The 11,662-nt window shown below is 35.2% G+C and overlaps 1 protein-coding gene across 1 annotated transcript; it reads right to left on the bottom strand.

Annotated features, from left to right (window-relative positions):
- Positions 1-6,258: 6,258 nt before the first annotated feature.
- On the bottom strand, positions 6,259-11,138 carry LOC134856446 (solute carrier organic anion transporter family member 4A1-like). The gene is made up of 3 exons (XM_063872726.1): positions 10,636-11,138; positions 9,118-9,429; positions 6,259-7,954 (listed from the first exon to the last, which is right to left on the bottom strand). Exons 1-3 carry the CDS (start codon positions 10,756-10,758, stop codon positions 6,341-6,343), a joined length of 2,049 nt encoding a protein of 682 aa, XP_063728796.1. The 5' UTR covers positions 10,759-11,138; the 3' UTR covers positions 6,259-6,340.
- Between the last annotated feature and the right edge of the window lie 524 nt (positions 11,139-11,662).

Raw genomic sequence — 11,662 nt, forward strand, 5'->3', positions numbered from 1 at the left:
AGTCTAACGCTACTTCATAGACTTTAAAGGAAGTCGGAACTTTCAAGGCGTCATCATGACTCCAGCAATACTTTTCCCGATTTTTGAAGAAAATGGCATAAAATTTGGGCTCGAGGTAATTTTTTTTCAGGACAATTTCGACTTCTTAACTAATTCTTTTCCGACGGAATTTTTGTCATATCATCTGAGAGGTACTAAGGTCCTGAGCTCAAACTTTAAAAGATATTTTCTCGAATATCATTTTTTTTAAAACATTATGGGGGTTTGAAGGTTGCCAATTTGACCAATTCGGGATAATTAACGTGCGACATATTTCGTGCTATTTAAGCGTAAGGGGCCGGTTAAATTGTCCCAAATTGTATTGAGTCAAGCATTTTACTCGTGTTATTGCGTTACTGGACTCAAAATGGGATTTTTTGTAATTTACATATCGTGATGAGGGGTAAACCTTAAAAAATGAAAAAATCAGTGGTGATTTTTTTAAGATGATTATTTCATCAATTCTGATAAAATATTGCGTTCATTTTCTTTAAACGGCAGTCAGAGCCTTCAGGGCTTTGCCTTGATACTAGCAGTCTTGTATAGTTTCATAGCTAAAGCTGTTATTAATTTCCCCTAAGCTAAGCCATGACTATCTTGAAAAGCTGACACTGCAATGCTGCAATTTGAAATCGCAATCAAATGCCTGATACTAGGTACGCTTCACCACTGTTGCATCGAAGCGCCACTAAAAGTGATGTTCGTACTACTATTTTCATCGTGATCTATGTTCATGGCTTTTGAGTGAAGCAAAGAAACCAAAATTGAATCAACCGTAAAATATCCCCCATGTTGCTCTATTGTAGAATCTCCCCCCTGGCTATGTCTTAATTACAAAAATAATTTCTGCATAAATTTTTGATTTCAATTGAAAAAGAAAAATGAATTGTCAAACGAAATTTTTGATCTGGTGTAGCACTGTGTGCTCTTTATCACGTGATTTAAGGTATTCGCTAATAATTTTTCACTTTTAACTGCTGATAGATTCGGTTTCAGGGTACACTCAAAATCATTTTGCTATTGACTTGTTTTTTTTAATTTACAAGGTTTTGGACTGGATAGTGCGCGAAAAACAACTAAAAAAAATTTTGTTCAGAGAACACCACAAAATGATAGAAAATAACGGTGGGTTGATTGTAGCAGAATTTTAAATTACATCAATTAACTTGTGGGCGGTCAATTGTGGCATCATTTTTATTTTAGTCATTGTTTCAATTCCAAAACCAAAAATTTTTGGCTTGAAGATATAGAATTTTCCTCTTCTTGTCTTTATTATCAAACTATTCATAATTTAATGACCTTAAAAATATCAAAAGCTTTGACAATTAAAAAAAACTCTGGAAGCAACCTTTTATGAGATTTGCATAGCAGCTGGATTACTTTGTTACCATAACAATTTTTTTTGCCACAGTTTTGGCATATCGTTTTTTCATTGTGCAATATATGGTGTGGAATTACAAATACGATTAGAAGGGTCCGAGGAAACAAATCATATCCTTAAAAAAAGACTGCCTCAAAATTGTTCAATTTAACGCTTAGGTGATGCCAATTGAGGTACCGAATAAGATTGCGCAAATGAGGCAGGTGAATTACGTTAGAGGAATAGTTTTGAAACAACCGCACGGCGCATTTTGAATTTAAAAACTGCTCTATTTACTTAAATTTAGAGTGATTTGGGACCCCTCTCTCACACTTGGTTTTTACCACAACCCTTTATCATACCTGTAGCGGTGTTGATTTTTGACTTTAGTCAGCCACAGAAGCCACAATTTAGTGCAGCCTTTTCTTTTTTGGTCAATCTGTCAAATTGTGCTATTACTTTAGAAGTTTCCAATCAATTAAGATTTAATAGTTGGAATCATCAACAAAGAGTGATCTGACTTCAATTACGTTCGAACAAAAGTTTTCAATTTCAAACAAGGATAGTTCCAAGAAAATATTGAGTTCTTCCAATTAGTGTCGTTTTTTTGTACGTGGTGTAATGGTAAAACTACATACGCGCGTAGAAATTTAGTAAATTAGGCATAATCGACAACAGTTTTTTTTTCGAAAAATAGAATAAAAACAAAAAATTGAGAAAAAAGTTTTTTAAAACAATCATATCTGTTTTTTTAACAATGTTTTCTGTTAATTAAAAAATTCATATTTTCATGCCAGAGAAGTGCCAAATATAGCGTTCAAATTTTCTTTCTGTTTGGAAAAAAAAATTAAGTTTTTTTTTAGCTCAAATGACCAATTTATCAAGTTTATATTCAGATAAAAAATAACATAATGAGATGATGTGGAAGCTGGATACAAAGTTTTTTACCGTCTTCAAAATAATTTGTTTGGCTTGAAATTATAGCCGATTGCGGGCTCAGATAAGTCCACATACTACCGGCAAGTCACTCTTAGCTACAGCTGATTCCATTCATAAATCCGGAAAGCGCTTTCAATTGCAGCTGAGGGCTCTAGCAAGTAATGGATTAAGGGGACGGCGGGGCAACGCTACTTCCTTGAGGGATTCGACCTTTTGAATTCCAAAGGTTCCAATTTTCGTACTATTTTACGACACCCCTTTGCGGCCGTGCGATGCTAAAAAATTTGCTACGGGGCGTAAAATAGTACCAAAAATTGGATTGTTTTGGTGTCAGGGGGTCAATTCCCGCTTCGGCGCCAAAATTTAATGATTTTGAGAGAACCCCGCTTGGAAACAACGCAACTTTAAAGGGCCCAATTGATCTTTTTCAAAAGTTCCCAGGTTGCAAATTAAGGTCTCTAAAATGGTGTTTTTGGAGAGCTTTGGAGAAATCCTAGATCAGCGCCTGGTTGCTCTAGTAAAAAAAATTGACTTTAGCACCAGGTTTTTTTTTCTCAAAACGGATTTTTGAAGTTCATGCAAAGAGGCTATTTTCTTGAAGTGGGCAGATCTAGGATTTTCTCGAGGGGGAGTCTGGATCAATAAGTTTTCGAATATTTTGTTGGCTTTTTTTGGTCGACCAAATTGTTTTTCCGGGCACTCCCAGAACACTATAAAGACACAATTTTTACAAAATTTTGTTGCGCCGCAGTTGAACACGTCAGAAAGGATATTTTGGGCACTTTTTGGAAAATTTGACCAAAAAATTGCGGTTTTCGGCGCGCGCTCCCCTTCAAGTTTAGCCGAAAATAGAGAGGGGTTCGAATCCCTAAAGAGAAGGAGGCGTCCACCCAGGTCAAAATTTGATAGTCTGGATATGAGTGCTACAACTTGGTTGCGATAGCCTGCAAAAAATTACAATTTTGTTCCAAGGGTTCAAATTGAGACAAAATACTTACTGTCTCAGACATAGCAGCAACTCGTTACAGAAGACAAAAATCATGACAGTTGTCTTGATTTGAAGTAACAAACGGATTGCTATCGGCCTTAATACCGGGGGAAATTGAAGAACTGTGACAGACTCGCATTGATTACACTTCAAATAAATAACCTTGTTTATTAAATATTTAGAGAAATGCGGTTTATTTGATTTTCTTGAAAAGGTGTTGCCAATAAATAGCATTATTTTGACACGCGAACTCCAGTAGAAAAATAGAAAAATACCCCAGCAACCGTTTTTCTTAAAGAACGCTTTGTTTTTTGTTCGGGCAAAAAGATACCGTTCAATACTACATAAAAAACTTTGGCAATCGTGTTCGAGGAAAGAATCATCGTGCAAACAGTTGAGATGGTTAACAATTGTAGATGCCGCGCTCCTGATTGATGTCTTTAAGTTTTTTTCCATTTTTTCTGGACTGAGATTGTCGCTCATTGTTGCTCTCAAGCAGCGTAATTGATCATGTTAAGCTTCATCTCATATAATCACTTTTTTACTGGGATACGAAAACCTCAACCATTGTAATTGTAATAAACTTTTCATAAGAATCTTGCGAGAAATTTTATTAGAGAACACTTACATGTTGTAGAATCTTTTAAAAACATAAAATCTACGTGTTGTAGAATCTTTTCAGAAAAAAAATAATTTCAAGCAGCGTAATTCATCATTTTAAGCGTCATAGACTGGGAGACAAAAAACCTCAACCAATTGTACTTGTATTAAAAATTTCATAAAATTCTTGCAAAAAATTTCGTTAGAGAATACATACATGTTGTAGAATCTTTTAAGAAAACAATTTCCATGTACAATTTTTCATAGAAAGTTTTGTAAAAAATTTATTTCGGACAAGATTGCAGAGCGAACGTTTCAGAGTTTCAACTTAAGAGAAACATGTTTTTGCTATCTCCGGCGTGATGTTTTGCTCTAAGACTGCTGATGGGTAGCAAAAACTATATAAAGCCTTAAAAAACTATATACAGCAAAGATTGGATAATTTCCTCACAAGAAAAGTGTATCTGAGTCCAACCCGGTTACAGTCTTAGTTTCCCAGTAGAGGTTCTATTTTTTGGAAGACAAACAAGAAAAAAGATACTTTGTTTGAAACTTTCACAAGTCCGTAACAACAAAATTTTTTTTTTTTATTGAACATTTTAGAGAGACCTACACTAATAGTTCGATGATTAGAGATAGCATTTGAAACAACGTTTTTTTTGCGTTTGTTATAAGAACTTTATTGGCTTTTTCGAAATTTATTGACTTACAAGAATTCGGCCTTTTTGAAAACTGCTAAATTTTGAATGAATCTTTACGAAATATGCAAGATTTTGAGCGGCAATTTGGAGTTTCACAAAATTTTGAGCTGCATTGTGGATTGCAAAATCTTGAAAGTTTCTTGTAGAATTCAGAGAAACTTTCGAGTTTCATGTAATTAATTATTAAGTCTGTAAGATATTCAATTCATTCCAGCCAGATGCAGTATTTTTACAAGAAATTGAGTTTCATTTGAGTACAATTTGAGAAGTTACTTTAGACGCGGGACAAAGAAGCTGCAAATTTCAGTTTTCAGGTGATGAAATGAACAAAATTGTTTTTCCAGTTTTCTCCATTTTCTCTACAAAGAAATGACAATTACGGTTGAATCTCTAACCTACAAAAGATGAAAATGTTTTTTGAGGATGAACTAATAAAATCATCAATTTTTTTTCGAGCTGTCTTTGTTCCTTAATTAGAGACCTCAGAGAGGTGCTCTGAAGGCCAAAAAAGTCTTCCTAAACAGGAGAAACACTTGAAACTTTGAACACAAAAAGTAATAGTTGAAAAACTACGGATCCAAGTCAAACCCTCGTATCGGTTTTTCATCCAATGCAAAGAATGTAAATTTTTGTGATAACTTTAAACAAATTGGTTAAATCTTCGAGGAATTTTTAAATTAAATAGTAACATTTGAGTTTATTTATTATTTGCAGCTACGTAAAAAATTAAAGGAGGGCTTATTTAAGATTCTTAGTTTTCCAACAAATACTTTAAAGTTCAAATTTTTCAACTCCTTCTGCTGTTAACTGGAATTTTTGGCTCTTAGAACACCCCTCTGATTCTCTCTGGTTAAATTGACAAACGACGCCTTGAAAACATCATTTAACACTTTTTGGCTATAGTCTAACCAACAGTTTCATCTATTATATGCCAAAACGTTGATCGCGAATCCGAAGTATTTATAGAGAAAAAAGCAGAAACGTCAAAAATTGTTAATTTCATCGCTTTAAAACTAAAAGTTGCATTTTCCATGTCCCATAAATATATGACCCGCGTAGGTACATTGCATTTGCAAATGCCATTTTCAAATCGTTTTTTATTTGAGAAAAAACAATAAGCTTCAGCTATAAAATTTTTTTTAAAAGCCTGGAACTATTTTTGGCATATTTTGTTCGAGTTTTCTGCACAACAAAAAGAAGTTTGTAAAAAATCACTGATTGTCGCCTCATTTTTTTCGGCGCAATCGATTTAATCTATAAGACAATAAGACATTAAGTTATAAGACAGTAAAGCACAGTTTATGTTTATGCTCAAATTCTTTTAAAGTTTGAATTTTTCTCAACAGTGATCTATATTTTAGTGGAAAAGACCAACTTGGGCGAAAATCTTTTCAGAAAATGCCTGAAATCTGGCCCTAAATGCCTGAAATCTGGCCCCAAACTTTGGTTTTGAATGAGCCTATTCACTATTTTTGAGCCAGTTTCGAAAAAAAGCTCAGCAGTTTTCTTCCTGGATATAGCTCTGAATTGTAGTATTTGAAAAAATGAATTGACAAGTTTTTGTTTGGTTTGTAAGCGCCAGAAAAAAAAACGATCCGCTGATAATCGATGTTTGGTTAAAACACTGAAATGTTAAATTTTGAATGGTAAAATTGAGAAATGTATATTAGTTAAAAATCTAAAAATCAACAAAATGAGCACCAAAATTTATTGTCAGAGACTTGTATTTACTTGCAAAAGTACAGACTGCTTTTGCGTGTAATCCCTGTTCATATTTGGTTCCGGTCTGTAATTTTGGCTGTTGTTGTTGTCATTTTTGTCGACCGCGTCAATGGGTTTGTCTGAAGTAGAATTGGCTCCAGGAAATTTATTCCCGTGATGTTTTGTTCCAATTTCACAAGGAATGAATTTTTCTCGTTTGAATTTTTCAAATAAAAACGCGGCTAGAAATAGTAAAGACATCAAGCCGGTTGTCGCGATGCAAATTGCAGTGAATCCCGAAGCTACCGAGTCGTCATAGCGAAGACAAGCGCCTTTGTCCCCATTGGAGTTCACCTGCCAAAGAGTGCACTTTCCGTCAAACATGGCGCCTACTACGAGTGTTGCCGGAACAGTTCCGAAAAACCGCATAATGAAAACATCGAAACCGAACGCGAGTGATCGAAACTTCGGCACAACTGATCTGTCCAAAGCCGCTTCGGCAGCTGGCAAGTTGAAAAACACAGTAAAACATCCAACGGTGAGGAAAAATAGCATTACATAAAAATTCGAAGGGCTGCAGAACTCGGAAATCTCACATGAACCCGAAGTTAGTTCACTGTTTATTGTCGAGTTGTAACAAGAGCAGTTGGTTAATACTTCATCAGAGCAGCCGTAGTAACAGGGGCTGAAAATGAGAGTTTTCTTGTCCAAACAAAAGGGTTTGAAATTTGACCGATCACAATCACAACTACTAATATCGCAGGTAACACCTTGGTACGTGACTTGATCACTGGGTTTAATAAAATCAGCTTGGCCACCGTTTATGAAGAACCCAAAAGTCGATAAAAACGTTGTCACTGAAGTTAGAAAGCAAAATAATAAGAGATGACGGTTTGTGAACGAGCACACTTTGGGTAAAACACCTCCAAGTATTAAAGCAATAGTAGCCGAGGGAATCAAAATATATCCAATAGTCAAAGCCGCTTCGCTTGAGGTGAAGTTGAACAAAACTTGCAGTAATTTTGGTCCAAAACTTGACATGGAAGCTAAGAAGAACCCTTCCATGGCGCCTGCAAAAGCTATGCAAATAACAATTGGGTTTTTAATCACGTAAATTATCCCTGCTTTGAAATCTTTCCAGCTTGCAACAGTAGTAAGTTTCGACTCCTCGTTAAGAGATGTAGCGCCGAACGCTTCGTTCACTTTCTTGTGGCGTATATTTTCGGATTCGGGAAACTGGTAAGGGAAGCCGCCAACAGGAATCGAGATGAGAAACAACCCGACGGCACTGAACACAAACCCGACCCAATAAGCGCCTATGAAGTTCGTGTTTTCAGTTAGCGCTTCGTATTCTGAGTCTGACATGGAGCTATAGGCTTCGGAGGTCTTGAAGACATCGTCAAAAGGCAGCGAGAGCAGCAACCCCCCAAAAATATACCCAAATCCGGGTCCAATTATCCCAGATAGAGTAAACACAGCACTATATATAGGGAAGCTTGAATGAGACAGGTTTTTGTCCATGTAGTCGAATGTGTTAGTCCATAATGGCCCAAAGCCGAATCCCATTACGAACATTCCCAGATAGAACAATGTCACCCATCCGCCTAAACTGGGACTGCTCTCAACCTAGATAAGCACAATCAATCAGATATTTAATTCTATATAGGCAGGCCTTAAAGCCGACCATAGATCTTATTCTGCTATTCGCAGAAAAGAAATTGTTATCATTCTTATGAAAGCTGGAACAAAGTTGGCACAATGGTGGTGTAATAGAAGAGTCGACCAATATTTGTATTTCAGGAACTTTTTCATCTTTCTTAATGTTTAAACCTATTTTCTGCCTTGTTTTTTATTGTTCCGACTTTTCTTGTAGAGTTGCTAAAAACAATGGCGTAGGGTGGAAATTTTTCTGCCGACTTGGACTACATCAAAGAAATATCGTTGCGGCTCAAACGAGAGAACCTATTATCGTTGCGGCTCAAACGAGAGAACCTATTATAATTTTTATTAATCGTAGTTCGGATTTTTGAAAAAGCCTTTAACCTATTATAATTTTTATTAATCGTAGTTCGGATTTTTGAAAAAGCCTATAACATTTTCTGTGTCAAATTTTTTACTGTTCCGCCTCAAATTTAGCGAACAGTGAACACACATTTTGTACTCTATTTCCCCTGCTTTTACTAAATAGGCAGCTAGCTAATATGCTTTTTAAGCTTAATATGATCTGTGTATTTTTCTATTGTCATAAATCTTCATCTGATTTTTGCAAACCAATTCAGTTCATTTTTATTCCTTGGGTATTTACAGAATATTTAAAATAGTTCATGCACAACAGAACAAACTCCAGGGGAGCAACCGACAAGCAGTAGTTTCAGGTAGGAAAAACCTAGGGTTCAGACATGAAAGGCGATTTATGAACTTCTGAACATAGTCAATCAGATAAGTTTCAATAAAATATATTTAAAAATCTTTATATTGTTAAGCTGCACTTTTTTCAGATTGGGTGGCGCTGAATCGTTACTTTTCAAAAAAATATATAACAAATTGTAAGACATTGAGGAAGAAATTTTGTTAGGTTGAAATCTTTGAAAGTTTTTGTGCAAATTCTTAGATGTCAATATTGAGCATGGTTACAGTTGTTTGAATATAAATTTGTGATGGTTGTCTTACTTTTTAGAGGTCAATTTAACGACAGATGGTATCTAAAGATTCATGCTGCAAACGAACTTTCGAAAACTAGCGAAAGAACTTTTCATATATGCACATTTTTATTGTTAACTTGAACTTACTTCAATGGAATTGCCACAGAAACCAGCATTTGTTCCAGATCCATCCTTAAGTGCATCCATCGGCGAGGGCTTATTCATCGTGAACAGGTGAGGTAGAAACATGATCACAGCACCCACACAGCTGAGAAGCAGACAGGATCCCAAGATCCTTGTCTGTGACATTCGGCCTCCGAAGTAGCCGAGAGGGATGACACACAAGATACCGGCTAAGTCGTAGGACGAGGGAATGAAGCCGACTTGCTTCGAGCCGACTCCAAAACGGGTTTCTATAGATGTCAACGAGACATTGACGAATCCGTTTATTATAGCACCCTGAAACGATCAATCAACTAAACGTAGCTTATGCACGTGGAGATGTCCAAGCTTTTGAAATATTTTGCTGGGCAAAGAAACGACATTATTCAAAAACGATTTAGCTTTTAAAGTTTGAGTGACAGTTAGCCCCGCAAGCTGGAACCTAAAACACTGTCTTGGAAACTGAGTTTCAATGACCTAAAAAGATAAAAAGATATCAACAATATTTTTGAAATTTTTTGAATCACTCCTTGCAAGCATCTAAGATCCGACTGATATATACTTAATACCAAAATATTTCTTGACAATAAATTTTCTGTCAACGAATCTGGACTCAATTAATTAACCTAAAACTGCTGCTCATTTTGACGTGTGAGATAAATTTTTTGACTCCTTCGAGCACATCTTAACACAATCATTCGTTTCGAAAATCTAAACAAGACTGCTCGTATCAGGGCGAAGCCCTGAATGTTCCGACTGCCTTTTAGTGTTTAATAAAATGTAATAAAAATGAAAAAAAAATTCTAAAATTTGAAATTTTTTATGAAAATCATCCCCCCACAAGCCATATAAAGTACAAAAGGATAGATTTTGCTCCTTGTAACAAATCAATTATGACAAATAGGCTTCTTTCAAACAATTTGGAACGATTTCTAAGACGGATTAAATCTCCACTAACACGTTAATAGCGCGAAAAAATCGCGCGTTAATTGTCCCAAATTGGTCAAAATGGCAACCTTTAAACCGCAATAACTTTACCAAAAATGATCACAGGTGAAATATTTTTTCAAATTTAAGCTCAATACAACAATACCTTTTGAATAGTATAAAAATCCATCAAAAATGGCTAGTTAAAAAGTCGAAATTTGTCTGAAGAAAAAAAACCCCACCGCGAGCACAAATATTCCGTTACTTTCGTATCGAAAGTCGGAACAATAATATAAAAAGAACAGTTTTCTTACTGTTCAAATTGCTCAAGGTCGCCGTTCATGCCAACGATTTGGCATTAACTTTATAGCTTATCGGACAACGTATTAAATTTCTGTAATAATGCTGACCTTCAAATTTAAACTAAATCGAAATAACTCTTCTCGAAATGAGGTTCCATGTATAATAATCGATTATAATGGATTTTCATGGTCTGAATATAATGAATTTTCACCACTTACCTCTTACTTGCATTTAAGATAAGAATACATCAAAAACACCGTACTTGTTACTAACCTGAAAGAAGGATGCAACCGAAACAGCTATGAGGAACACAACTGGTTTGTTCATAAATCGAAGACATAGGGGACGCAAAGAGCACCATCCGTAGGTACTCGTGATGGTAGTAGTACCACCCATAGTCACAGATAAGATAAGTTCAAAAATGTATGGGCAATAAATACTCGTGCAGTCTGCGAACTTGGCTATAAACAAGTATAAAATAGATGGGAGGCTTTGAAAAGCTGTTTCAAGAACGAAATGGCAAAAAAAACAGGAAGTTTAAGTTTTTTCTGTGCGTTGTGCAGAATGTAATTATGACTTTCAGACGGAGTGAGTACTTGTGTTTCTATTCGTTCAAATATGCTAATAGTAATGAAACGCTGCAAATTTGAAGTGAAGCGAAGGGATGCCAAATAAAATCTGCGTTTTTTATTTATAATAATAAAAAACGCTGCTTTTGTACGAACCACGGACTATAGTTTGAGCTAAAAAAGAATTTGAATGGTAAAGCAAAGAACGGTTTGCGTGGTATACTCAAAAAAGCGTCTTGTCAAATAAAATGTTTTACAATTGACAGCCAAATATGTCACGTCAGAGCTACGTTTGAACTTGCATTTATTAGTCATATGTTACTCATGTTTTTCTATAAATTGTATCAAATCGCGAGGTATTTTTTAATTTCTTTAACTTTTTGAATAATTCCAAATATTAAATCAAACAATCAAGACGAAACAAAAATTTCAAGGTTAAAACACAATTACAGGGGGTCATCTTTAGCTGCCATTTTTTTGTAACTGAGATTGGAGAGAATCTAAAATATCGATAGCCTCCTGTGAAATAATTTTAGGACTTATACTTTTTTCAATTCTACAGATTCAGATAAGTTTTAAAGTTAATCTGATGAAAATAAACAATTGCTTAACCTTTCAATTGAGTCAATGAACCAAACTGAAATCAAACACCAAGAAACAGATTAAATTTACATCTCCATTTGACTCCTAATTAAATCCTAAGTGGGTTAATCATAAAATAAATTCCACTT

This window comes from Symsagittifera roscoffensis, unplaced genomic scaffold (assembly GCF_963678635.1).
Source record: "Symsagittifera roscoffensis unplaced genomic scaffold, txSymRosc1.1 SCAFFOLD_1110, whole genome shotgun sequence".
NCBI classification, from domain to species: domain Eukaryota; kingdom Metazoa; phylum Xenacoelomorpha; order Acoela; family Convolutidae; genus Symsagittifera; species Symsagittifera roscoffensis.

Bases quoted from the DNA above. Each gene is read 5' to 3' on its own strand.
- LOC134856446 (XM_063872726.1), bottom strand. From the start codon at position 10,758: ATGGGTGGTACTACTACCATCACGAGTACCTACGGATGGTGCTCTTTG. The intron at 9,430-10,635 runs GTTAGTAACAAG...TGATCGTTTCAG, and splicing joins CGGTTGCATCCTTCTTTCAG to GGTGCTATAATAAACGGATT. The intron at 7,955-9,117 runs GTAAGTTCAAGT...GTGCTTATCTAG, and splicing joins TCTGTGGCAATTCCATTGAA to GTTGAGAGCAGTCCCAGTTT.